Source organism: Tympanuchus pallidicinctus, unplaced genomic scaffold (genome assembly GCF_026119805.1).
Source record: "Tympanuchus pallidicinctus isolate F22 unplaced genomic scaffold, pur_lepc_1.0 scaffold3, whole genome shotgun sequence".
Lineage (NCBI taxonomy): Eukaryota > Metazoa > Chordata > Aves > Galliformes > Phasianidae > Tympanuchus > Tympanuchus pallidicinctus.
In genome coordinates, this window is record NW_026294747.1 from 88804568 (window position 1) to 88832458 (window position 27891).

At 39.0% G+C, this 27891-nt stretch overlaps 1 protein-coding gene across 1 annotated transcript; it reads left to right on the forward strand.

Annotated features, from left to right (window-relative positions):
• Window positions 1-2746: 2746 nt before the first annotated feature.
• On the forward strand, window positions 2747-27551 carry SP4 (Sp4 transcription factor). Its single transcript, XM_052693724.1, has 6 exons — window positions 2747-2958; window positions 3570-3670; window positions 4135-5692; window positions 22323-22551; window positions 22771-22970; window positions 23774-27551. The coding sequence occupies exons 1-6, from the start codon at window positions 2952-2954 to the stop codon at window positions 24019-24021; spliced, it is 2343 nt and encodes a 780-aa protein (XP_052549684.1). The 5' UTR covers window positions 2747-2951; the 3' UTR covers window positions 24022-27551.
• The last annotated feature ends 340 nt before the right edge of the window (window positions 27552-27891 follow it).

Here is a 27891-nt window from a genome sequence, read left to right on the forward strand (position 1 = left end):
TGGAGCATGCAGCCAGCTGTCTCACCCTCCCCCTTCACGCCCCCATCTTTTTCTTTTTTTTTTTTTTTTTTCTTTGTAAATATATTTAGGTGTTACTCTGTTCAGTGTGACAAGCCTTGCTGTGCTCAGCAGAGAAACTCCTAAAAGTTTAGAAATCTAAAACTGTTTGGTAGGCACAAAATCAATGCAGGCACTAAGGTATATTTTAGAGAACAAAACAAGAGTGACAAAAAATAGGATATAATTTGAGACTAAAAAGAAGAAAAAGAAGAAAGAAATGCAAAAGGAAGGAGGGAGCAGAAAATAATGGGAAATACAAGATTCAGGGAAGTAAGTACAAAGAGGAGAAATCTGGGAAAAATGAAGAAAACAAAATCAGAGTACTATGGAAACTCATCAAAAGAGAGAAAGGCAGAAAATTTAGGACTGATAAGAGAGAAAATTGTACATGTGGATACAGAGATGGGAGAACTAAAAAATTAAAACAAGGAGCTAAATCCCCACTGGTTAAACAGAACACTGGGAGAGGTGCCAAGCTGAAAGTCAATTTTATTAGTTTGGGCCCTAGTTCAAACTATGCACCCCCTTCTGATGTGATGCCTGAGCTATACCTTTCCAGGATCCTTACCCTTCATTGGGCCTCTGCTAACGCAGGTTGTACTCTGTTTGCAGATATCAACACAGTTTGAGCCTGAAGGGAAGTTGTGATGAAAACTTTTTGCTTAATTTTTCATTTCTGACACTTTTCCTTCATCTGTCCCAACAGCAGATGGGAATCCTGTGTCAATGAACACACACCATGAGTTATAATCTCTTTCAACAGGTAACTTCTGCTGACTTATGTGAGAATCTGCAGGGAGCAACAGGTATGAGGGGTGCACAGGGTGAGCACTGGTTCATATGGGAACAATGAAAAAAGAGGCGTGCTTAGAATGCTTACACTGGCAGGAAGAATTTGAGCAAGAGTGACATTTGAAATTGGGAAAGAGTAGGTGGTATAGGAGTGTTACTGTGGATAATAAAGATATAAAAGTCACAATGCCCTACTGAAGCCACCTACACTACCATCTTTTATCCGCCACTTCAATCTCATACTGAGCTGAGACAGTGCTTTTACACCTTAGGGCCACATTTCCGAAACGAGTACAGATTCTGAGACATCTGTCTCTCACTGAGACAAAGATGAGTAGCCCGGCTAACTTATCCGCCCATTTCTCATACAGACTCTCATTTTAGGAGGTGAATACGGCACACTGTGAGGTATTGCTATTAGGTCATCTGGGTGCAAATCACCGTGCTTGTAAGGTTACTTCCTGATGCATCAGTGTGTGACCTGCATGTCCACAGCATGCACCACCCAGTAATAGCTTGGGCACTTTTATTTCTGATTATTTCCTTGGTCTGTGATGGAAAAGCTCCATATTTTGACATCTTTATTGCAGAGGATGCACTGGAGGGCTGAAATTGGAAGCTGTCATCTAAAGATTGGCATTGCTATCAAATTCCTTCCAAACTGAAATGGGGTCAGCAAGCCTAGCCTGGCTGTCAGTTCTTGGGCACTCATCATCTCTTCCACCACATCACATCATGGCCAGTTTCAACTTAACCAGGTATCTTCCAGAAACAGTCATGGGAAAGTGGGGAATGCCACGGAGAACTGGAGGAAACCCTACCGAGAAAACCAAAGACACAACCATAATTAACGTTTTTATTGTGACGCTGACCAGCCCAGCCCGCCGCAGACACCGCCTCCCCCTCGCACATCGCCCGGCCTAGGCCCGCAAGTCAGCCGGACGCCCAGGAACACCTGTCGCTCTGCGCATGCGTCCCCACCACGCGGCAGCCCCTCAGCCCCTCACCCAGGACTACATATCCCGGCGTGCCGCGCGCGTCCCCATCGCAGCTGAGCCAATGGGGAGGTGGCTTGTCCCCGCCCCCTTGCCACCGGCTGTGAGAAATATGCCCGGCAGGTGGGGAAGAGGTCCCTGCAGCCATTCCCCCCCAAGCAGTGCGCCTAGAGAGCGTCAGCTCCACCAGCCGGTGCAAACTTGGGAAGGGAGAGCGGACCTCGGCTTCCCTATGGAAACCACGGAAGTCTCTCGGAGGAGAGGGGCCAGCGTGGAGGGCGGGGGCCCGCCACAGCGAGAGCCGCGCCAGAGCTTCCCGCGCGCTGTCAGTTAGGGGAACGCGAGGCGGGCGCGCACAACCTGGTTGGTCAGTGCGGCGCGCGGCCCCGCCCACCGCCTCGCTGGATTGGCCGCTGGCGTGCACTCGCGCGCTCCCCCTTCCCTCGGCGCCCGAGCCGCGGCGGGCAGGCCGGCAGCGAGGTCTCGGCCTCCCCCCGCCCCTCGGTGCCGCAGGCCCCGCCCTCCTCCCGCCTCCCTCCGCCCCCCCACCCATCCGCACTGTCAAAGCGCCGCACGAGCGCGCGCGCCGCGCAGCCCCGCCCCCCGCCGCGCGGCCCGGAGACGAGCGGGAGGAGGAGAAGAAGGCCGAGGCCGCCCTTGTGCTGCCTTGCCGCCCGCCGGGCCCGGCTCGCGTCCCGCCTCCGCCCCGCCCCCTCAGCCTCCGGCGTGGGGAGCCGCGCTGAGGCGGAGAGAGCGCGAGGGGCGGCCGGGGGCTGGCGGCAGGGCTCGGTTTCCTCCTCAGTGGGCGGCGGTTGGGCCCCGGCGGGCCCCGCCCCGCCGCCGCGCGCCCTCCCCCCGGCGGCGGCCGCCGGCCCGCGACTGTCACTCAAAGCGGCGGGGCTGAGGCCGGCGGCGGCGGCGGGCGGAGAGAGAGGAGCTACGCCACAGCCCAGCGGCGGCCATTCGTGGAAAAATAGGCCGTCCCGCTCCTCCCCGCTCCGGCTGCGACCGGCCTTCTCCCCGCTACCCCCACCCCACCCTCCGCCTCCTCCTCCTCCTTCTCCTCCCCCCTAGAGCGGCGCCTCAGCGGGGCATTAATGCGGGATGAGCGGTATGTAACCCCCTCCCTCCTCCCTCCCGAGCACACCCCTCCCGCCCTCCCTCCGCTCCTCCCTCCACCCTCCGTCCCCTCCATCCCGCCCTCCCGCGTCCCCCCGTTTCTTCCCCGGGTCCCCCCGCTCACCCCGCCCTTCCTCCCGCGCCCCCTTTCTTCTCCTCCTCCCGCCGTGCCGCCCTCCTCCGTTCCCCCTTTCTTCGCAGCCCTCCCTCCCGTGCACATCCCTCCCTCCTTCATTTCTCTTTGCCTCCCTCCTTCCCTCCCATGCACAACCCTCCTCCTGCCCCCTGAAGCATCGACGGCCACTCAGTGGCCGATGCTTCGGGGGGCAGGAGGAGGAGGAGGGTTGTGGGTGGTTTTCTCTTGCTGTCTCCGGGAGAGGAAACCAAACCTCCCCTTTCTGGGTGTTAACTCTCCAGCCCCCATGGGTTGGGTTTCAAACCACGTTTCTCAGGACTCGGTTCTTTTGTAATAATGGTTTGCGCCGTTGTTTTTACGGAGAGATACGGGTGAGAAGCTGGGAACCAAAAAGGATACGCTTGTAGGTTTTGTTATTGTATAAATGAAGGTGAATAATTAACCTGTTACACTTGATATTTTTGCAGATCAAAAGAAGGAGGAAACTATGCCCACAGAGGGAGAGAAATCTCCCGAGGCAGAGAATAACAACAATAATAATAAAAAAGGGAAAACTGGAGGCTCACAGGTAAAGCACTCACTCCCAAATTGGGAAGTGCACAAACTATTAGCGTTTAAAATTAAGTGTTCAGCTAGCAGCATTTCCTGCTGAGAGCATCTTTCTTTGGATTGGGTGAAGCCTAGTTGTTGGAGTGCAGTATTTTTACTGTCTTGATGTACTTCTTGATTGCGGTATGCAGCAATGAGCTGCTTTCCACATAATAGAGGTCCTTATAAAATTTGCCCTTATTTTTGGAAAAAAAACACTGGATGAGCAAGCACATATGTTGTCACGTACTCATTGATAATCATTGGCTTGTATTTAAAGATTATTTACAGAAACATATACTTCCTTATTCAGAGCTGTATCATTGGTCTCTATGCAGAAGCATGTTTTTGTCTACTTTCTGTGTAAATCTGGATGCTTACTTTTGATGGTTAATGCCCATGCTTTTCTGCTGAATCTGTTCTGTTTTCTCTCTTTCTGGGTAGGATTCTCAGCCTTCACCTCTTGCTTTGCTAGCAGCCACTTGCAGCAAAATAGGAACTCCTGGTGAGAATCAAGCAACTGGACAGCAGCAGATTATTATAGATCCAAATCAAGGGTTGGTGCAGCTTCAAAATCAGCCACAACAGTTAGAATTAGTAACAACTCAGCTCGCTGGAAACTCTTGGCAGCTTGTTGCTGCATCTCCTTCTGCTTCAAAGGACAATAATGTTGCTCAACAGGGATCTTCCGTTGCCTCAAGCACACCAAGTCCCTCCAGCAGTAACAATGGGAGTGCATCTCCTACAAAAACTAAATCGGGCAATTCTTCTGCAACAACCCCTGGACAATTTCAAGTCATTCAAGTACAAAATCCAAGTGGTAGTGTCCAGTATCAAGTGATACCACAGATTCAGACAACAGAAGGTCAACAAATTCAAATCAATCCTGCAAATGCTACTGGTCTACAAGATATACAGGGTCAAATTCAGCTTATTCCTGCAGGAAATAATCAAGCTATCCTCACGGCTTCAAATAGGACAGCTTCGGGGAATATTATTGCTCAGAACCTAGCAAATCAGACGGTCCCAGTCCAAATCAGGCCTGGTGTTTCCATACCACTGCAATTGCAAACCATCCCTGGTACTCAGGCACAAGTGGTGACAACTTTACCTATAAACATTGGTGGAGTAACCCTAGCATTGCCTGTGATAAACAACATGGCAGCTGGAGGAAGTTCAGGTCAAGTTGGCCAATCCACAGAGGGTGGAGTTTCCAATGGAAGTCAGCTGGCATCTACACCGGTCACTTCTGCCTCTGTTAGCTCAATGCCAGACTCTCCTTCTTCATCATCCACTTCTACGACTACTGCTTCAACATCTCTAACTAGCAGTGACACCTTAGTAAGCTCTGCAGAAACAGGCCAGTACACAAGCACAGCAGGCAGCAGTTCAGAGCAGCCAACGGAAGAATCTCAAACAACTGCAACAGACTCTGAAGCCCAAAGCTCCAGTCAGCTTCAGTCAAATGGATTACAGAATGTTCAGGATCAGTCAGGTTCCCTTCAGCAGGTACAGATTGTAGGTCAACCTATTCTACAGCAGATACAGATCCAGCAGCCTCAGCAGCAGATTATACAGGCCATTCCTCCACAGTCATTTCAGCTCCAGTCAGGGCAAACTATACAGACCATCCAGCAGCAGTCTTTGCAGAATGTTCAGCTGCAGGCAGTAAGTCCAACTCAGGTGCTCATCCGGGCTCCAACTTTAACACCATCGGGACAGATCAGTTGGCAGACTGTACAGGTTCAGAATCTGCAAAGCCTTTCAAATCTTCAAGTTCAGAACGCTGGGTTACCCCAGCAACTCACCATTACTCCTGTGTCTTCAAGTGGTGGCACAACCATTGCCCAAATTGCTCCAGTGGCTGTTGCTGGTACCCCGATCACCCTGAATGCTGCCCAGCTTGCTTCAGTACCTAATCTTCAAACAGTAAGTGTTGCCAACCTTGGTGCTGCAGGTGTTCAAGTTCAAGGAGTTCCAGTTACTATTACCAGTGTTGCAGGTGAGTGATCTGACAAAGTGTTGCATTGGTTGTTTTTTGTTTGTTTGTTTTTGAAATAGTGGGGTTTTGGTTGGTTCTTTTACCATGGTGAGGATGCTAGGCAGTTTTTAATACTTTCAAAGGCTTTTTTTTTTTTGTGTGTGTGTGTAGTAGACTTGAAATTTCTGAGACTTTATCACTGAGATTCAGATTTTAAAATAGCTAGCACTTCTAGGCATTGAGCTAATATTCCACTTATATCAACTAAGTAGAACTACTTGTATTTGCTAAGACAGAGAAAAGGATCATTTAAGGATAGTTTATAAAAAGAAAACTGTTGTGTTTGGGAGAGAATAGGAGACTTGAGAGATATTATATGTTTTAAAAAAATTATTAACAACTAGCAATGCAGAATCTTTTTCCAGCAATATTACTTTTCTGTGCATGGGGAAATGTAGGATGAGGAAAATGACAGAAAAGGAAATCCTGTGTCAGGGTACGCGTTTATGTTGAAATTCATTATATTCTCTACTAACTCCTAACATTGTGCCCTCAAAAGTTTGAGTTTTATAAAAAGATTGAATGGAATGAGGTATGCTTACTCACAACGTGGTTTCAATGACTTAATCTTTGTTTTAAGAAAGGAAACAAAAACCTTGTAACTGTATATTGATACTTCATGATGAACTTTTGATATGCATTCTGAAATACCTGCTTGGTTATGCTGGCCTAATCTTGGGGAGGAAGCTATTAAAAAGTTCTGGGCTAGAATAGAGAATTTAATCATAAAGTTCTGCACAAGAGCACTGCAGTGACCCATAAGGAAAAACTTCATATGTAAAATTTGCAAGCTTTCATTTTAGGGGCTCTCTTTGCCAATTTGTAAACTCCTTAGAAGAACTTGATTTTACTTCATATAAGCAGAAGTCTTCTATTTTATTACTTCTAATAAACAACTTTTTGTCAGCAACCCAACTACAATCTGTTATATCATGAAACTGTAAGGAAAAGCTTCTAGTGTCTAGTCTACGTGAATAGTTGCATCATATTGTCTCGATCTTTTTTTTTTGTAGTCATACGCTATGATATAAACAATGGAAAGGATTGTACCGTTTGGTTTAAGTACTTCTGAAGAGGCTAAACAAATGCTGATAATGAGAAGTTTGGTGTTGGAAGAATTTTATCAGTTTTAGTGCTCTTTAGCAGTTAATGATGTTGAAATACGGAGAGTTGGGTTGGATGCATTCAACTTGGTCGATTTAAGGAATGTTTTAGAAATGTTAATCTGGGGTTTGAGAATTAAAAGCTTGACCTTGCGTTTGGCTGTAATGCTTCAAAAAGAAATTTCAGCTCATGGGAACTGACCAACTTCTACAAAATTTTGCGGAATAATTTGCCTTGGAAAATTGTTCTGGATGGGAAGGTGCTGGTTGGCTGATCTTACTCTAAAGTAATAAGGGTTTAGAGGAATGGAAGTCCTGCTTTGAAAGCAGATTTGGGGGTGGGACAGAAGAAATTTTCCTATATGCTCTTAGTAGGTTTTTTTTTCTTCTCTGCTTACTAATGGGTTACAAATGTAGCTATTCAAACAAAGTATTCTGGATATCATCTTACTCAGTTACTTTGTCTGCACCTCTGATTGTGTGTGGTCTCTTCTGGAGAGTAGATTTGAAGAGCAACTTTTTACATCTGTTGCTCTGACAGTAATGCCTCTTTTTTATTTCAATGGAAACTAGCAGAAACATAGAGCACAATGATAGTATTTGATAGAGCAAATTCTGAGCTACAAAACATTATTTTTCAAAATAATCACCACCATTACCTCTGCATTTCTGCCAGTGATGAACAGGAGTCTGCATACCACTCTTCTAGAAACAATATGTGCCAATGGAGGTGACCTACTGTTTCTGTCACCACCTCTGAAAAGCACTACCCATCACCTCACTGTGCTCACTTTCACTGTTTTGTGGATATAAGTGTTCAGCAAGCATCAGTCAAATGTCAGTGGGTACCATTCTTTTTCCATGGGGGAATTCAATTCTGTACTTTTGCTTCATGTGCACTTGCATATCAGACACCATTTTGTCAGACTGCCCTGCTGCTGCCATCTGTTGCACGCCAACAAAATGTAAGGGAATACTGATGGGAAGGCTTAGTCTCTACTGTCATACTACCAGTATCCCCCCCGATGTAATGGGCCAACATAATAAATAGGAGGCATTATTTTTGGAGCAGCCCTTGTACATGATCTGAGATTGACAAGGGGGAGCGGCGTTAAACTTGAAGGCAGGTTTAGGTTAGATGTTAGGAGGAAATTCTTTATGCAGAGGGTAGTGAAGCACTGTAACAGGCTGCCCGAAGAAATGACGGATGTCCCATCTCTGGAGGTGTTCAAGGCCAGGTTGGATGTGCCCTGGACTGCCTGATTCTAGATGGTGGCAACCCCACCCATAGGGGATTGGAGCTAGATGATCTCCAGAATCCCTTCCAACCCAAGTCATTTTATGATTCATTTTATTCTGTGATGATTTAGATTTGTTACTGAGGATGAAGGAAGGAGAATTAATCAGAAGTGTGATCCTAGAGAAGTGAAGCCTTAGTCATAGAGCGTTTGTGTGTTAACTAAACTTGAACTGTATTACCATTGAATTCCATACCAACTTAGATAAGCTACTTCTGTAGCACTTTGATATCAGCAGCTGTGAATCTGCCAATCTTTCCTCCTTATCTGAAGTTCTGTTTCTCCTTCTTAAGAACTGAGGTTCTAATAAAGAACTTTGAGAATGTGAGAGTTAAGTTACAATTTCCTTCTCTAGTTATGTCTACTGTGAAACTTCCTGATTACCAGTTCTGGAGCAGAGTGGCATGGAAAGGAGAACATGATGTGCAGCACTGTTTTACTGCTATATCAAGTATTCAACTAAGGGATGGTTATGAAATAAAAAAATTAAGTACTGTGCCTATGTTTGTCAAGTAACTATAAAACAAACCTTTAGCAGAGATAAATCCACTCAGATCAATTAACTCCAGTTAACATCATCTTAATATCAAGCTTGGTACTAGGGCTTTGCAGTTAGAACTAAGAACAAAAAGGTTTCTTAGCTTTTTGAAGAAAAAGAAGGTTATTGGCTGCCTCTGAGGAAAGAAGACAGAATTGGAGCTAGAAACTGTCCAAACCAATGAACTAAGGCATTCAAAGCCTTAGTCTTTCTCTGTAAGTAGGCCTGTGTCTGGGCAAGAGAAAGAGCAGAGGCTGTGATTACCCATGTGGATCTCCAGCCACTACCAAGTACTCTTCAGCAGAGAAAGAAAAAAGTACTCTAGAAATTTCTTTTACCTGGCTCCTCATTTTAACAGTCAGATTCTCAACTCTTTAAAATGCTAGTGGCACTACCTGCTTGAGAGGGAAGCCATCTGAATTGCCTCTGACTGCTTTGATGGCAGGAGATCTTGTGCAAGCCAGTGAATATAGGACCCTCTGTTCTGCACTGGTGAGACTTTACCTGGAGTGCTGCGTCCAGATGTGGAGAGACATAGAACTGTTGGAGTGCCTCCAGAGGAGGTCCATAAAAATGATGTAAGGGATAGAACACCTCCTCTGTGAGAACAGGCTGAGAAAGCTGGGTCTGCTCAGTCTGGAGAGACCTGACTGCAACCTGTCAGTATCTAAAGGGAGGGTGTATGGGAACTGCTGAATCACGGCCTGAACCTCTGATTGATCACCTGAGGTGAGCAATGAGTCAGCCATGGGAGCGCAGGTGAAGGCAATTCACCTGTGCTGCCGGAAGGAGGGAGCCTGGCTGCACCTCTCCTAGACCAATTTGAGAGCTGACTACCAGTAGGGAAGGATCTCTCCTGGAGATCCCTCCTCTGGAGTTTTGCAGTGAGCCCAGAACACAGGTAAGCATTCTACCTATTCTCTTTTTGTTGTTATAATCTGCTTTGCTAACCTCTCTTGTTTGTTTCGTAATTATAACATCTTTGTTATATATTCCTTGATTATACACTGGGTCTATAAGAAGGAAGGGGCAGGGTCTTTAGCAGGGTTTGTTGTGATATGACAAGGGGAAATGGTTTCAAACTAGAAGAGGAGCGATTTAGATTGGTTGTAAGAAAAAAGCTTTTTATGATAAGGGTAATAAAGCACTGGAACAGATTGCCCAGAGAGGTAGTGGATGCCCCATCCTTGGAGACGTTCAAGATTAGGCTGGACAAGGCACTGAGCAATATGATCTAGCTGTAGGTGTCCCTGTTCCTTAGACTAGATGACCTTTAGAGGTCCCTTCCAACTCAAATGATTCTATGGTTCTTTAAACATGCTAACGTCTAAACTGCTTGCCAATTATAAAGAATAAGCTGACTTGTTAAGGGCTATTAGCTTCCTCAAATTCATTTTTTTGTTGCTCTTTTGTATTTTTAAATTGAAGTTTTTGCTATTGTTAACTGAGCAGTTTACTTTTTAGAAGACTTTCTGTCATAACATCTGCGGACTGATATTTCCATTCTTTTTTCTGCAGTACCTAAGATTGTCAATGTCAACTCTTTTGTGTGTTAATTGGACTTTCCAGAAGTTGACCATTTGCTACAAGTGAGCAGTGAAAGTAGGTGTTAGAAATGAGCAGTATGGAGGATGTCCAGAAAGTGTCAGGGAAGAGATTGTGAAGAATTCAACCCGTCCATTGATTCAGGTGCTTTAGCTTTGTTAGGAGAAAAGAAAGAAGGCTCTCTATCCTTTGAGCAAACCAAACTGATCCAACCAGCTGATTTTCAGGGGATAATAATAATAAAACAACAATAAGTGTATCTCTGAAATAACTGTTCTTTTATTTGTGCCATATTTCTGTTTTATGAACGTTGTTTTTCCAAATTATTTTACAAAAGGGTAAGGTAGGTAAAGCAGTATAACTCTTAAGTAATTCAATGCAAATAACAAGCTTAGCTTAAAATTAATATGGAAATGTTAAGCTAGAGAACTATGTTGGGAAAACCTGTTTAGATATTTTGAGGTGTTTTTGGTTTTTTTTTAACATGCTAAATTCTAATAGAGACAAATCTCACAATGGGAAGAAAAAAAATTCAAGTAAAAGCTGTATTTTGGTTAATTTCTCTAAATTTGTTACTGTTTCCTGTCTCAAGATGTATGGGCTCTGTTGTAAACCAAGGAAGGCGAATAAATGTTTGGTGTTTTTTGTTTTTTAAGCTAAAAGCTCAAGCACGTCATTTCTGGTAGCTTTTGAACTATATGTCAAAAAGCAAGGCAAAAGCAAAGGAGTTCTTATCTTTTCACTTTCACACTGCAGCTGAATATTCATTCAGTATCAGTGAAGAGGAAAGTTACTTCTAACTGTGGGGGTGACTGAGTGCTGATGCCCAGAGAGGTTGTGGTGTCTCCATGTGTGGAGATCTTCAAAACCCATGTTCCTTGGCAGCCAGCTGTAGAGTGGCCTTGCTTGAGTGAGCAGTGACATTGTACCAAGTGACTTTCAGGCATGACTTCCTGTCCACACCACCCTAAGGGTCTGTGAAGTTTTACAGAAAAAAAATGTAGAAAGTGTCAGTCAAAAGAAGAATTAAAAATAGAAGGGGGCAGGGGGAGAAAGCTGGATGAGAAAGATGTAGAAACTAACTATTTGAGCTTTAAAGCAAGATCTGTGAATAGTGATTTATTTAAAAGTTAATCAAACCTAAATGCAACTGTGATCACTTGAACGTGCAGGGATCTGTATACACCTGCCTTGCTGTGAGATTAGTACCAGTCATAGCCTTTAAGCAAGCTAGTTCTGTACAAAGTGAAGTGCATTTTTGTGTTCTGAGTTCATGTTTTATATGTGATTCCCTGTGGAATGGAAAGTCTGTGGTATTAATCAGAAGTAAAATAGATGGTGACTTCCTGAATTTGTCCCAAATAAGCTTGGGTTCATGCAGGTAATAGACAATTCTCTTGCCTTTTTTTCAAAGCTTCTGTTGCGATAGGTGTGGATGCAAGATCAAAAGATTCTCCCTGTCTCTTAAAATAAGATAGCCTTTGCCTTTTTGAAGCCTATTTTCAATTCCTTTTATTTGCCCAAATGTGTTAATTGACAAAAGTAATTTGTTTTAGTATTAGATGGTTCTAAGAAGAATAATTTGTCAAGCCATTTCCTTTTGGTGAACTAATTTACTTCATCCCTCAATGTGTTGATCTTGGAGTATATTTGTACTAACGATAGCATGAGTATTTGTGGGTGCTGATGAATATGGGGTGAAATAAAACATCAGTTTTATTAAGACCAGTCATACTGCAAGAAAATGGTGACAATTCATATTTTGTCTGTAAGGGTTTTGTGTTCTGCCTGTTCTTATACTGGGGTGGTCAGTAGAGGTCTCAAGCTTCTTTTGAACTTGTTCATTGTTTTTGCTGGCAGCAGGAATATATAGATCCTCTCCTATTGGTGTGAACAGTGGCTTTACAGAATAACTTAGTTACTTAGGAAAAAGAGTTAATAGGTTGAAATTGCGTCTATCTTAATTACATTTCTTGAAATAATTTTGTTATATGATGTTTAGCTTTTCTTACTGAGTTGTTTTTGTTTTAAAAACATGAAGATAAAAATTACAGCTTTGTTATTTACTTGCTTTAAGCAAGAGTTCCCAGATCCCACCACCTTGTGACTGAAGTCATTTTAAGATGAGCATTGATGTGGCCTGAATGATGAGGAATTGGTAGTTCGTCCATCAGAACAAAATGGAGGAATGGCTTGTGTTCAGTGGAAAGGTTTGCTGCCTGGCAGTACTGCAACTGGGGAGTTTTAAGAGACTTCTATAAGGATGTGCTGTGGATTCTAAAGCAGTTGTTAATGATAATGTGAGTTCAATACTAAGTGTTGTCATTAGGATGCTTGAAAAAATGTCATGAGCCTCATTCTTTGCTTTCATAATTTCTAGTAATGTGAGTTTCTAAGGCTATTTTCCTTCTTGACAACCTACTTTCATTCTGCTGCTGTTAGCAGTTGCACAGTTTGCCAGCATCTCAGTTCTCATCCTGTCTTGTATTTCTCAGATTTGTCTACATCCATCTTGTGCTTTGTTTTCCCTTTGCTTCTTTATTGACTCTTCTTGTGTGAGTCACGAATTCTGACTTGCTGTTCAGAAAAAGAAGAGATTGTTTACATGTTATTACCATTCTGGTTTAGACTTCGCAGGAGAGTTTAAAGAATTTAGTAGAATGTTTCAAATAGGAAAAAGTATACAAGATTAAATGCATGCAACTTAAAGACTGTGAGTCAAAGATGTTTCTAATTATTTAGTTTCTCATCACATCTGATGTTGATTACATACAAAAGTAATCGTTTTTCCCATATACTCTTTCCACTCTTAAGTGATTTGCTGCTAACATCTTCATGAGCCAGAAGTGCTACTTATACTTGATCTTTGAATTATTTTTCTTCCATGAACTTATCCATTTTTTTTTTTAGTCCGTTTAATTATTTTTTTTTTACATGTTCACTGCTTGTCTGAAATAAATACACTGTCTTAATTGTTGTGTTAAGCACCTTTTATTTAGTGTTCTCAAACTCTTCTATTATGAGAAATTGAATGATCCTTTGGACAACTCACAATCTGCTGTATCTCATTCTTTTGTGTTAGTTACCAAGGAAGGGAAGGGGTTTAGCCTGAAGTCCTAGAATATTACATCTATTTAATTAAATGAAAGTATATTTTCATGACGATATAATCATTGGATCTCCTTGCTCATATTAGTGTGACAATGAGTATGTATAGAGTCATAAGATAGCGAGCTGAGCAAGGAGGGGTAGCCATAGGCAGTGACAACATGAAAAGGGTTTAAAATAGCCATATTTTTATAGCAGCAAACTGGCATATATAATTACCCAGCGTGAGAATCAAAGGAACTAATGTATGGTGATTACTTGAGGTTTTTAGAACAACATCCAGTGTTTCCCTGGATGCTCACTGGGAAGCACGCTGTGGCAAACACCTTGAAAGAAACACAAGCTACAAACCTGTGGGATCTGTAATAAGAAAGATAAGTACAAAGAACTGAGCTGTTTTCTACAAAGGCAGAAGAAATGCAGGATTTCTGCTTAGCTTTTGCAGTTTTTAATGTTACTTGGCTCTGGGGATGTAGTTGGGAAGAGTATCAAAACTTACTGTACTTCTTCCAAAGTCAAGAAAGGTCACTTGCATCTGTTTTCAGGTTGCCTTAGCTGAGAACTGTTGCGGAACCTCCGTGTTCTAAATGTTCCAGTATTGGTGTTCTTTTCAAATGCTTCAAGGTAATTAGAAGCATTTAGTCTTCTAATGACAAAATTGCTGTGTTGGATTTTCTTAAACTGAAATTGAAAATAGTGGTAGAAGGAATTTAACAAGAAACCTTGCTGATGACAGCAAATGTTTGAATAGGCAATGGTAGTTTAAAAATAAAGTATTGATATGCTATTCTGAACTTTGTGTGAGTGTACAATCTTCCCATTCAGCTAAATGGAGAATAATCTAGTAAAAATGCCTCAATAAAAGAACACTTGCCTTTTCTGTGAGTAGCAAGGTGTAACTTTATTGCTGCTTCCATGGAAAGCAGGAAGGGGAGGTATTTAAAATACTTGCTTTGCTCATAACTGCAGGGTGAAACGAGTTTCTAATGAGCTATTTCTATGCTGTCATCTTCTAGAATTAGATGCTAGTTCTTAAGCTTTTCAAAGAAAAGCATCATTAAAACTATTTCCCTATTTTATATTCTTAGAGTGTTTCAACAATAGAGGTTATCTCTAAAAGTATCAGTTCTTGCCCTTACCTCTCTTGTATCCTGTTGTCAGAAACCAGGGTATATACAGCAAGAAAAGAATTAGTTGAATTTTCTTATTCAGGAACTAACAAGCAAGCATACAATTATGAGTACTGCACAAGTTCATCAGATTGTTAGTATTTTAAAACAAAATGGACTAAGTAGACTTAAACCCATATTAAGCCAACTACTTGTTTGTCTGTTACAGCTGTGTAAAGGAAGAGAAAAAAGAGATGAGAGAGAAATTATACTCAAAATCTGATTTCAGTAGCTTCCTTGGTGCAATGTGCATTGTCACAAAGTTGCTTCACAAGATTCTCATCGTGGTAGATGTGAGAAATTGGCTCTTATTATTTTAGTACATTAAAAATGTTGGATGTTAATGATGATTACTTAATATCTAACATATTATGTAATGGGACAGCATGTTTTTAAGGCAGAACATTAATTTCAAGTATAAAAAATATTATTATGAAGAAACAACTAATCTTTCAATGGTAATTTTTTTTTAAATTAATACATTTAGTTAAAGTTATTCTATTAATATGCTATAGCATAGTAGTCAGAGCTATGTATGAAATGTCATTGTTATGGTTGTTTTGCTCTTCTCATGAAATTTTCACCAGAACAGAAGCTCTGGACGTCCATAATCTGCTGAAACAGCTTTGCTTGGGGTATGATTTAATAGTTTTTGTTAAGAATGGAGTTAGGTGTGATGTTTGCTACTGCTGATGCTGGCTGACAGCATCGTATCTTGATCAGCCAGTCATTGGTAAGCCATTCTTATCCCAGCACATATTGTCATCTTGATAATTTGGAGACTAAGTATCATCCTTATTTAAAAAAAAAAAAAAAAAAAATGCTGCTTAATATCCTGTAGTGGAAAACAGCTTGGCATATGTGTTAGGTACTAGTCTGACTTTCTTTAATTTATTGAATGGTTTCAAGTGCTGATGTGTCCAATTTTCTGAATACTGAACCCTGAAAGATATGGGCTTTGGTTGACTTGTTCTCTTGGCTGTTGGCAAGAAAATGTGTGAAACATCAAGCTCTTCAATTTGTTCTGTATCAGAAAGAAAGAGCAAGTAAGATTTACTTTTACAGGGTAACAATGTTGCAGAAATACTGGCAGAACTTTCAAAGACTTCTGTCCTACAGATTTGCATGGCTCTTAAGATGTAGCTCTCCTGGTCCTTGCCTGATAAAGGCAAAATATGACATTATAAATTAACAAATTAGTCTTCATCACCAACATTTTATTTTTTTTTTTATTCTGAACAAATTATCAAATGCTATCTGAATTAGTCTAAAGTCAGCAAACTTCATTTCTGTTCAAAGGATTTTCCACTTTCCATGTACATACCTGCTTACTAATGCCTGTTGTGCACAGAGGCACGCTTTTATCTTTATCAATATAAAGATAGCATCACACGTGACCAAAATGTTTACTTCAAGGACATTTATGAATCTCTTAGTCTAGCATGGACATGAGAACATAAAATGTTAACTAGCTAAACTATAGTTAAACGCAAAAACAAACAGAAAGGACAGGCTACTGAAACCTGAGGGTTTTTTTTGTTTGTTTGTTTGTTTTTCTTCTCAGCCTCCTTCTGTGCTTTTAAGATCAAACTATTGCTGTTTGCATCGTAATATTCAGAAGAGGAATCAAGATGCTAAAAACAGACTTCTGAGAAATTCCAGAGAACAGTATTTTGATTTCCGTATGGCGGAATTGTGTAGGATCTGTATGTAGCTTCTTTATTGTTACAGTTAGTCAGGTATTGAGCTCTTCTGGTCGGATTGTAGAGACTGTCAGCAAACTTTTGCTCTCTTGCCATTCATTTTAAAGTAAAGGGGAAGAGATGCAAGAAAGGACTGAGACACATTCTTTTGTGGTTATGAGCTGTATGTAGCTGGGAATTGGGATGTGGTAGTGGAATACAGAGAGATGTTCACTTAAACTTTTAAGGGCTGCGTTTCTTGCATCTACTATTAGTTTGCATGCAGCTTACCTGACATTGTGCAGCACTGTTGGTAGTTGGATTTTCAGTTATCTGTCTGCTCTGAGGTTTAGTACATAGGGAACTACTATTTTCTGTCTGCAGAGAAATGTTCTTGAGCACTTATTCCAAATACGCTTCTTTATTTGATTGTTGGTGAGTTTTTTTTAATAAAAAGGAAAATAAGTTTTTCTCAAACTTTAGCAGTAGGATAACAAGATTATTTTTTTTCTGATTGCTGCTCCTTATTAGTAAATTGAGCATGTTTTCTTTTCTGTTGAAGCCTGTTAAAATCACAGCAGCAATCCAGAATACCAAAGTTCTTACCTTGCTTTGACTGTAACCTCTACTTGGTTGTACAATACCAAATTTTGTGCAAATGCAGCACCATGTTTATTTTCTTACAGTGTTCCTGTATAGGTCTTTCTGTGTTGTATTTGACATAGCTCTTTGTTGTTTAACAGTAATAAAGGTGAAATAGGCTTCCTGTTAAATGAAAAGTAATACTAGCTGGAACCTTTTTCTTCTGTCTGAAGATATTGAGGTAACTTCAGGCTGTGCTAATGCTCTTGTAAGAAGCCTAGCAGTTTTTAAGTTATTAAAGTATCTTCATGAAATTTCTTAAGCATTGTATTGTATCTTTGTTTTGCCAGTATTGTGAGGAAACATCAGTGGTAGGTGGATGGTTAGACTAGATGATCTTGGAGGTCTTTTTCAACCTGGTGATTCTATGATTCTATGAATATGATTCTTGTGCAAAGGGGAAAACACTTAATATTCTTTAAGGTATTGAAAACTCATGAACTTCTTCTGTCTTAATCCTTACACTTTTAAGTGGTATTTTTCATAGAAGCTGCTTAATTTGATGCTCATCATTAATTTTTGGGTACACTATTCCATTTGACATGGGAAGAAAGGTTTCTGTAGAGAAGATGCCAAGATTGTATGAATATTGCCAGCTTGGACAACAGACAAAAGATAGAAACTTGTTGCATTGTCAGAAAAGAAAGATGTCAGTGCAATGCTGCAGTTTACATTGGGATTTGTTTCTGCTTCTGTAATGTCTGACCACATTGTGCTGTGATGGCCCACGTTTCTTGAAGTAGTCGGTTGAATCCAATTCCTTTTTCTCCAAATTGCTTTTCTCTGAAGATCACATGGGTTCCTTGCATCAACCATTGTGCAGTTTCTCTTCTGGGAAATATTTCCCATTGTCTATCATTTCTTTATCAAAACTTTATAAATCACTTCTTCAAGGCAAAAGATGAGGCAGTATTATCTGCATACTGTTTTAGTAATACCAAATAACATTGTCTTCTGTGTCAATACTGAAAGTCACTTTTGTCTCTCTGTCACTGTTTAATTTATTAATTTAATGACTCACCATCTTTCATGTTTAATTTAGAGACATGATTTTCATTTCATTCTTCAGTTTAAAACCTTTCTAGTGGGTGATGTTGGAAAAAGAAAGAGTAACTGTGAAATATTGCAAAGACTGCAGTTGGGGTGTGCAGGGGAGAAGAGGAAGTGAGACTTCTTTCTCCCACTGCATTGTCTTGGCAAATTTTTTAATGGGTGAGTTGATGTGTCACCTCCAAAGCAGCCTGTCATTAACTTTATTTTAGTTGTCCTATGGTCATACACACTGAGTTATAAATATCGCTTGCAATCTTCTTCATTTCTAGAGTGTGCAGTTAAACAGTGCCTTGTGTTTGTTTTGGTTTGGTTTTTGTAACAGTAATCAGTCTGACTAGCTACATTTTGCTATAGATTTTGCAATAAGGTTCAGGCTGCTGTCATTAATGCTGCCATCTCTTTAACTGCAGAATAATAACTGCACGGCAGCAACAGGAACTTTATGCAAATTGTTCTGGGGAACTGAGTACCAGAAACTAGAAGTCTCCTTAGTCTTAAATTTCTCTTCCTTCCTAGATCTGTTTTCTAAAGCTTCGGCGGATCATCAAAGTTAAAGCCTTTTCCCTTTCTATCCTACTTGTCTCAGCGAATAGTTTTTCATGCTTACTACTACAGGAGAACAAGAATAGGAGTGTGTGTAATGTCTTATAAAAGGAAATTTGTTTTCATTTGTGATGGATAACCAAGCCTAATGACAGTGATCTTTAGTAGTAAATCACACTGTAGAAGTCATTTCTAGATAGCTAATGCATTCTATCTTTGTCATCTAAGTTGTGTTATGTGAGCTCTTATTTTGTAAGTTAGCTTTGGAAGTTGATGAAGTGATGCTGAAGACTATGTGATCCTGTGTTGTGTGATACTGAGTATTAACTGCTTAAATGTTTAAGGCTAGTGACTAAAGTCACGTAGGTTTTTCTATTTGTGAAGTCTAAAAAATGTGTGTAATGTTTTTAACTACTTTCAGTCATAATCACATATACAATATTCTAATGAGTGGGAGACTTACTGCACTTGATTTTTTCAAAATAAATGCTATATCAGGTTGCTTTGTTGTTTTATTTGACCACAGGACAGCATGCAGTGATTACTATCCAAAAGAAATAGAATAAAATGAAGTCATTGATGTCAGTGTTGTAATATATGGTAGCATATTGTAGTGACCTGAGACAGCATGTACAGTAGGTCAAATTCAGTGATTGTTGATTGTTGATCTGAACTGTTTCACGGTTTCAGAAAAATCACTGTTTAAAAAAAAAAGTCACAGGAATATTATGGAAAGCTGTCTTCTACAAGCAGGTATAAATGTGTAGTGACTACTTTGACAACTCATCTGTAATAACACAGATGAAGTGAAGTGTGACTTTGTTTGTTCCTTTATTTAATAATTTGTTTAGACTTCTGTCTGAAATCTGTGTTGAAACACGAGAGCTTTTTTACTGCAAGGCTTGATTATGAATGGTGAAGTACAGTGATACTGAGCCTTGTGGTTTGGAGTGCATCAGAAGGAAATAATGTTAAGAGATTTTAATATAATTTTAGCAGAACTTTTAGAAGGTTTTAAGTGATATTTTTATGCCCTAGTAACAAGTCATGTAAAGTGACACTGGGTTATTCCTGTGTGTATAATAATTATCTCAACTACCTGTTTTCAAAATCAGCACGTTTTTTTTATTAAAATAAACAAACTAATTTATAACCAAGTCAGCTATTTTTTCCTAGAAAGTACCTCAATTTTGTTTTTGTATGCTTTTAGCTGACTTGTATCAACAGTTAATACCTCAAGTGTTGTGTGTTTTTCAATAAACTCGACTTAACAAACAAGCAAACAATTCCTCATCTGTCTTTACTGTTATTTTCCAACTTGTGAAGACTCCATCAGGATAAGAAGAAAAAATGCAGCAGTACATTCATAACGTTCTAGTTCATTTCATCTGGCTACCTGTACTGATAAGCACTCGTACCATTCCATAGATTGTACTGTGGTGTATCTAAGTTCTGTTTTTATCTCAAGGGACAGTAGAAGGTTTGCTTACACAGGATCACAGAATCATAGGGGTTGAAAGGGTCCTCTGGAGAGCATATAGTCCAACCCCCCTGCTGAAGCAGATTCCCTAGAGTAGGTTGCAGTGTTGGGGCCTAATAAACCTACTCCATCTCTTGTGATTGCTGCAGCTTTTGCTGTAGCTCCTCACTGCAGAGATTAATATTCTTCTCTAGCAAAGTAGTGCTACTGTTCTTCTGGTTTAAGTTCTTAAAAATTTCTTGTTTTCATGATGGTACTCATTTTTGTCAATCTCATGGTCTCAAGTGACTTTCATTTTCAGTAATTTTTTACATGCTGTGTATCCTTTTTTCTTCCCTTAATAAGTACAATTGTAAAAGTCAAAGCCTGTAGTGTTCCATTAGTGGATCCTGGAATGTAGTTTAAAAAAAAAATAAATCAAAACCCTCTATCACTCAAGACTACAGTGATTTCACTTTAAGATCTAGACAAGAGCATGTTCTGATTGCTTTAGGTGGGCTTTTTTTGGTGTTTTTTCTTGGAGGAAGGAAGATCTCTAATTTTTCTTCAAAAGAAAAAACAATTTCAGTTCACCTATAGTATACTTATTTTACTATCTTAGAACAAGAATAAATTTAATTTTTTTTAAATACAAGAGGAAAACAGATGCATTTCTTTCTTTCCTGTGTGCTACTGTTGTGCTAGCTTGTTTGGCTGCTTTTTCAGGAGTTCCAAAAAAAAAAAAAAGAAAAGTCCAGGAATTACAATATTAAACTTCTCAGGGTTTTCTTTGCAGGAATATATATAATTATCATGTAACTGTGCTTATTATATAACCTTATTTTCAGCATTTTCTTTTTTTTGTTTTTTTTCTGCTGTTTCCTGTACACTTACTATGAGCAGCTTCTCCTGAGATGTATTGCTACATTATGCTTAATAAATAGATTAAGGCTGTAGGGTGTATCGTGTTGTTCAAGGCGGTCCTCACATGGACCACACAAGTATGCATTGGAGAGCAAATGACAAAGATGAGGGAATGTGCAAGATTAGTAAAGTGTGTCAGTTGTGGTGCTGAATATTATGAAGAGATGTCAGAAGACTCTTGTGTGGTTGTTGTCCTTTGATTTAGGCTGAAAGTTGGTTCATGTCAGATCAGGGAAAACGTAAGATTTTTAGAAATGCCAAGCAGACTTTCTCATAAATGCAGATTGCCAGATCTAGAAAGAATTGTGTGTTAGACTCTCTTCACTTTAGAAGTAGTCGTGAAGCTAAAAAAGTTCTTAAAAACTGCTAGTGATAACAGTAACATAGGCCACAATACTTGTCTTCAGCTTTTGTGGTGACAATTGCTAGGCTGCCATCATTTGCAGTGCTGGCCCTGTGGATTAAATTTTGCATCTTGGGTCTCTTCAGTACACTGAGAGCAGTTCATGTTCTGCAAAAGACTGCAAGTGAATCTGCCAGTTCTCTCAATGTATTTACCTTTGGCTAACTGAGAACTACAGCTGGTTTCTAACGCACCAGTTAGTTGTGTTTCCTTTTACTTCACATTTGTATGAAGACAATGAAGTTTTGAAAATAGCAGTATATTAATGGGTTTTTGTCCTGTTTCTATTATTGGCAGGACTGGCATTTGGTGTTGTCCTACTGCAGCTGGAAGTTATCTCTGTGTCATATTATTTGTCATGTTATTTTCCCAGATACTAACATACTAACTTTTTAAGAAAATACAGCAGTACTCTGCTGCTGAAGAAACTTCATTTCTTGCCTAGAGTACTCCTTATTTTGCTTTAGATCAAAACGATCAACCTGTATGTCTTTGACTGAGAAAGTCGATGAGATCAATAAGCTTCTGCAATGAAACTAAATTGTTAATTCATCAAGTCAGTCTTAATTCCATTTAATTCATTCAGTAGGCTTCTTAAAAATGTATTTCCTTCTGCAAAACAAAACGTTCTGCTATGCTAGCTTGTTCAAATCTAGTCCTATAACATTTCTTTTTCTCTGAACCAAATAGGAACTTTCACAGTGGTGATTCAATGCAGTTTGTAGGAGAGGAGACAGTTCTATATATGTCATAAAAGCATCTTTCAAATTGAGCTTTTAGTTTTCTGAATGCTGATGTATTTTTCAAGGCAAATAGATTTAATAATTCTAAGATTTTATTATCTCAGCTTTTGAGGGGAGAAAAAGAGAACTTGTTAAACTTGTCCACGTTTCTTAGTGTTGTTCAGCATTTTGTAGCATCATATTGTTCTGATAAGAAATTACGTTAAACAGGGCCGTCTAAGCTTGCAGGTACACCTTCTGGCACTGCTTAAATAGCTGGATTTAATTTTTGTTTTCCCTTAACTACAAGTGGATTTTCTTTTCTGTAAGATGAATGAAATTAATTTGCACTCTTACTGAAATGGCTGAGAAATTGTAGAATCTTTTTTCCTTATTTTACAGGTCAACAGCAAGGGCAGGATGGAGTAAAAGTGCAGCAGGCTACCATAGCACCTGTTACTGTAGCGGTAGGTGGCATTGCTAATGCAGGAATTGGTGCTGTTAGTCCTGATCAGATAACACAAGTGCAGCTGCAACAAGCTCAACAAGCTTCTGATCAGGAAGTGCAACCTGGCAAGAGAACAAGAAGAGTTGCGTGCTCATGTCCCAATTGCAGAGAGGGAGAAGGAAGGTGTGTATAAATGTTATTAATGCATCTTGTCACACTTTGTCATTTGGGCTTCTAATTTTCTGTTGTCGTATACTTCTTTTTGTGCTGTCTACTGGAAAGTACGTTTATATATTCCTTTTTAGACAAGGGATTATAACTATCATCATGAAGTAATTTCCTACAACAGTTAGTAATGTTTTGGAATAAAATTATTTACCTGTTTATATTTGATCTTTTTAGAAGCAGCAATGAGCCAGGAAAAAAGAAGCAACATATCTGCCATATTGAAGGATGCGGTAAAGTTTATGGCAAGACATCTCATCTTCGGGCGCATCTGCGCTGGCATACTGGTGAAAGACCATTTATATGCAACTGGGTTTTTTGTGGCAAGCGATTTACAAGGAGCGATGAGTTGCAAAGACATAGAAGAACCCACACAGGTTGGTCACCCCTCTCTACGTACATAATAGCTTGTGTCTGGATCGTAGTGGCCACATTTAAACAGTGATATTGAAGGCCTCAAGGTCTCTGAAAAATACTTTTACGTATAAATAAAGGAGCTCAAAATGGAGGAAGTGGTGGGCTTCAGTTTCCTCTTTGGGAAGTTTCCCTGATATTTCAGATGATGATAAAGGAAGCTCTCCTAACAGTTCAGATTAAAAAGGCAGACCTTTTAGAAACTAAGAATGTTATTAGCCTGCATATTTTTAGCCCTCAATAAAGGTTCTTTTTGCGTTTTTTTTTTTCTTAATCCCCTCAAACTTACAGCTGCAAAAGATTGTACTCAAAGGAAACCTAATGATATTCAAACACTGTCAGAACTTGTTAATATGGTGAATTTTTCTCTCAAGTTTGATTTTTATACATTTTTATGAGACATTCATGGAACTCTGGGATTCACATCATTGTAATCTAAATAAAAGTATGTATTTTTTTAATGCTATCAAGTAGCATTACTTAGTATGTCAGAGTTATGGGAGGTGAGGCAAATTCTCTTGTGATCTGAATTTCAAACTACTCACTAGATAGTCAGAGCATAGCAAATGTTTAAGAATGTTTTAATAGTGAAGAATGGCTTGCCAAAATCTGAAAAGACCTGAGAATCAAAGTAGAGAAGAAAACATTGTATCCTTTGAAAAATATTTCAAACATTCAAAAGAAAAGGGTCAGATTGAAATGGTCAAACAAAAATTGTTCTGTGCTCTTTTGCTAATATTTTGGTTTTGTTTTTCTTTTAAAAAAGGTGAAAAGAGATTTGAGTGCCCAGAATGCTCTAAAAGGTTTATGCGAAGTGACCATCTATCGAAACATGTCAAAACTCATCAGAACAAGAAGGGTGGTGGAACAGCCCTTGCTATTGTTACCTCAGGAGAACTGGACTCTTCAGTTACTGAGGTTCTTGGTTCTCCAAGAATTGTCACTGTTGCTGCCATTTCTCAAGATTCAAACCCAGCAACCCCTAATGTTTCAACAAACATGGAAGAATTCTGAAAGGATAATTTATATGGACGCCTAGTGCTGCACTTAAGTTTACATGCCTTTCAGGATATGGAAGTGAGCTTGTAAAGTGGATTACGGAGAAAGAAATTGTGTTATCAGTCTTGACTTCTGTAAGTGTTCCAGGTTGGAGGGTCAGCATGGAAAGTGTACACTGGTGCAACAAGGCAAAATTTCAAAAATACAAACAGCGCAAATTGATGTACTGGATAAACAGATGGGGAAATATTATTTCCATACTGTACTTTTTTTAGTTATATGTCTGTATATCATGTAATGATTTTAAATGAACTTTTCCCTTCTATTTTGGCATTGTATGTTGATGTGTTTGTAAAATCAGATAATATCAATGTAAAACAGGGTGGACCGTGACTAGGGTTAATATCATTTTATGAAGGTACTTTGTTTTTAATATGAATTTGTAATATTTTCATGATAACATCCTTTTCCCATAAAGCACAGCAAAACTGAATACAGACTGAACAAAAGGGGAAATAGTTTAGGTTTTTGCTCAGTCCACAGAACGTGTTAGTTTATTTTGGCCGTCTTTTCTCGAGTTTTAGAATTACTCAACTAGCAGCTGGATGATACATGCTGTGAGGTGGATCTGAGGTGGACCTCAGATTTATTTTGACCACTACATTGTAGTAGTGTGTATAAATGACAATCAGTGAGTTCTAATTCCTCTCTTTCTTTGGAGAGCTAAGAATATGTAGAATTAGTGTATACAGTAGGAAGAAACACAACCGTAGAAAGATATTAACATAAGATTTTACAAAACTAATGGTGTCTTTATGTAGGAGGAAGAATGAATATGGCAACATTTGGGTCAATTTTGAATATTTCATATTTTAAAGTATCAGTGGTCTGTTTCTAACTCATAGGTAACAAGTAATCTCAATATTTAAATGTTTTAATTTTGTTAGAATTCGTGGAAACAATCAGAGAATTGTCTCCATGAGTGCTGTAAATCACTCTCCAGTATCTTCTTTCTGTGATACTAGCTATTTTCTTGTGGTTAATGTGCTGAGTTCTTTATGCTTTGACTTAATAGCCAAAGAGAAGAATTGATTACCACATTTTAACCAAAAAAGGCACAAGTAAAAATTTTCTCTCATTTCCCCTAAATTTTACTTTCTTTATTTTCTCTTCTTTCTTGGGCTGGTAATAAATATCTGTTACCTATTGAGTCTTACCTTGAGACTCCAACCATAAAACAAAATGGAGAAAGGGGAATACAGTTATCACTTCATATGGCTTTTGATTCGAAAGGTTTCTTCATGTTTTCAGATGAATTGGATCAGTAGGAATACAGAGGATATAGAAAGCAGCAGCAATGGAAATCTGCAGTTCGTATGTGAAAACTCCCACATTTAAAGGGAGGAAAGATGGCCAACTATTTCATACTCAGGATTTTGAATTATTTCCCACAGTCATAAATGTAACTTTTTACACATATAGTCATTTGGTGATAATTCTCATGACCACAATTTAAAAAAAAAACACAAAAAAAACCCAAAAAATATGCCAAAATATTTAATGTAACAAAAGGAAGTACAGTGTAAGAAAGATAAGATTTTTGTTTGTTTTTCCTGAAAATTAAAGAAGGAAGAATGTGTTTGGTAACTGTTGGTTTGAGACACATAACAGATACCCTTTGCATTCTTTCTCAAAACTTATACTTCTCATCTGAATACTTTGTCAATCTTGTGGTGTTTTGTGTATTTTTGAAGCAAGAGGAGTACCAATCATTGTTTACACTGTGTACACTTTAGGCCAGCCCTTTGTAGCAAAATAACAAACTGAAGGTATTTATACTTTCAGTTTACATTAAAAAAAAAAAAAAAAGCTTTGAGATTAAAGAAAAACAATTTTACACTGTGGTTATAAATTTCAAGTTTCTTAAAGCTTTTGTAGACTTGTAACAGTCTTTAAATTTTAGTTGGGTTTTGTACATTTTTTTGTATATTTTATTTAAAGTACTCTTAACTGATGTATCTGGACTTAAAACATCAGACTCAATTAGATGTTACATTTAATACAGATGAACATTAGGTAGTATTAACTGTTAATTTTATTATATAGGAAATGAAATGTCAAATATATATTTTATCATTATGCTTCACAATCAGTGCTATACATTTCTTTATGCAAAGAAGAGCTTTCCTAATGTTATTACCATGTTTCCTAGAGGTTAATGATTTTTGTAAGCTGAAGTTGTGACCATTCTGCGCAACCATTTCATAAGTAATTTTTTCATGCATACTTGTGTATGCTGATAGGAAACTGAAATCCTTTTTAATTGGCAATGGATCCCTAATCTAGAAGTATCAAAATCTAAATCTAGTTGGCTTCTGAGCATCTAAAGTACGTTAACTTGTGTTAGCAGGTGCACATTTTACCACTGGAATTAGAAACATTTTGATGGTCTGTTCTGCAAAGCATCCTGAATCCACTTTTCTGTCTTAAAAGGATCGTAAATTTCAATGTCCTTTATTTGACTCAGTGGGATATAGCTGTTGTAAGTAATAGGGCACAGATGTGCAGTTGTATCTTGTTTAATGGCATTTCACTGTTCATTCCCTTTGCCACCGTTAAAAGTTTTGCTTTATTGTAATTATCAGTGCAAAGTGTATTTACCATGGTAGAACTCCGGTGTTAGAATAGTTATTTTCTTACAATATGATTTCTTTGGTTAGATTTGTGTATGTGTTGCCGATTACATTAGAAATTGGTGTTAAGTCATTATTTATCACATTCTTTCATGAGAGCAGTAATAAAAGTGTGTAATCTAGGAGAAAAAGTTAATTTGTCAAAGTTAGGTAAGCATGATGTTTAGGTCCTATTTTTCAATTTTATAACTGTTTTACTGCAACAATATTTGTATTTAAGTCTTCATTTTAATGCCTTGTGGTGTTTTTTTATGCATGTCACTGAATTGTCATCCCGCAAGAATTGATGTGCAGCATAGGGTGTTAAATCTACATAATGATTTTGAAACAGAAAAATAGTTGATGGTTAAAAAAAAAATGTAAATGTTTTGCAAAAATTCCTTATAAAAAGTTTTGTAGTAATATTTCACTTGTAAATTTTTCTAAGAAAAAACATGGAAAAGGAAAAAAATGAAAAGAGTAACATTTCCCCACATCTAGAATTTAGAACTTAATTCTGCCAGCAAAGCCTGTAAGGCATTAATTTGACACTTTTACAATGCTGATTTGTATGATTTTTTTGGTGGGTTTGGAACTAAAATCATGTACAAGTTGTTGCCTGCAATAACATTTTGCAAGTAACCTATTAAAATTCCCTTGAGTTTAAAAGGTTTCTTCATTTAATTACTTATATAGCAGCAGTGAATTATGTCCCAGTGATAATCTGTTCATCGAGAACACCAGAAAGCAAATGCTTCTCAATGGGGAAAGGTTGGCAGCAGCTTCTGGATTTGTGTAATTAAGACCTATGCTTGATGGTCAGCATTTCCCAACTGGCAGGCTCTTAGCAGGGAAATAAAACAGCAGACTCCAGTTGGTGTGGATTCAGTTCTGTTTGTTCAACTCTTGGGAATTGAAGTTATTCCTGCCCATACTGAAGGAGTGACAGAAGGAAAAGCTTCTCTAAGGTAAGGAGCAGGAACACTTGTCTGGTGCGTGTGCACACAAAAATGAATTGATAGAGAAATAGATGATAAATGTGTCACGATTGCGTTGCGGAAAGGAAATGAACAATGAGGCAATGGAAAGCTGAAGGAACTGACTTCAGCTTGTAGAACCTATACTGAGCTTTATTCTTAGTGAATTGTAAATGGGTTTCTGCATTGTCTTGGACTAAAAGAACTTCAATGGTTACTAAACTGCTAATTATCAA

Bases quoted from the DNA above. Each gene is read 5' to 3' on its own strand.
- SP4 (XM_052693724.1), top strand. The intron at 3,671-4,134 runs GTAAAGCACTCA...CTTTCTGGGTAG, and splicing joins GGAAAACTGGAGGCTCACAG to GATTCTCAGCCTTCACCTCT. The intron at 5,693-22,322 runs GTGAGTGATCTG...CTTATTTTACAG, and splicing joins TACTATTACCAGTGTTGCAG to GTCAACAGCAAGGGCAGGAT.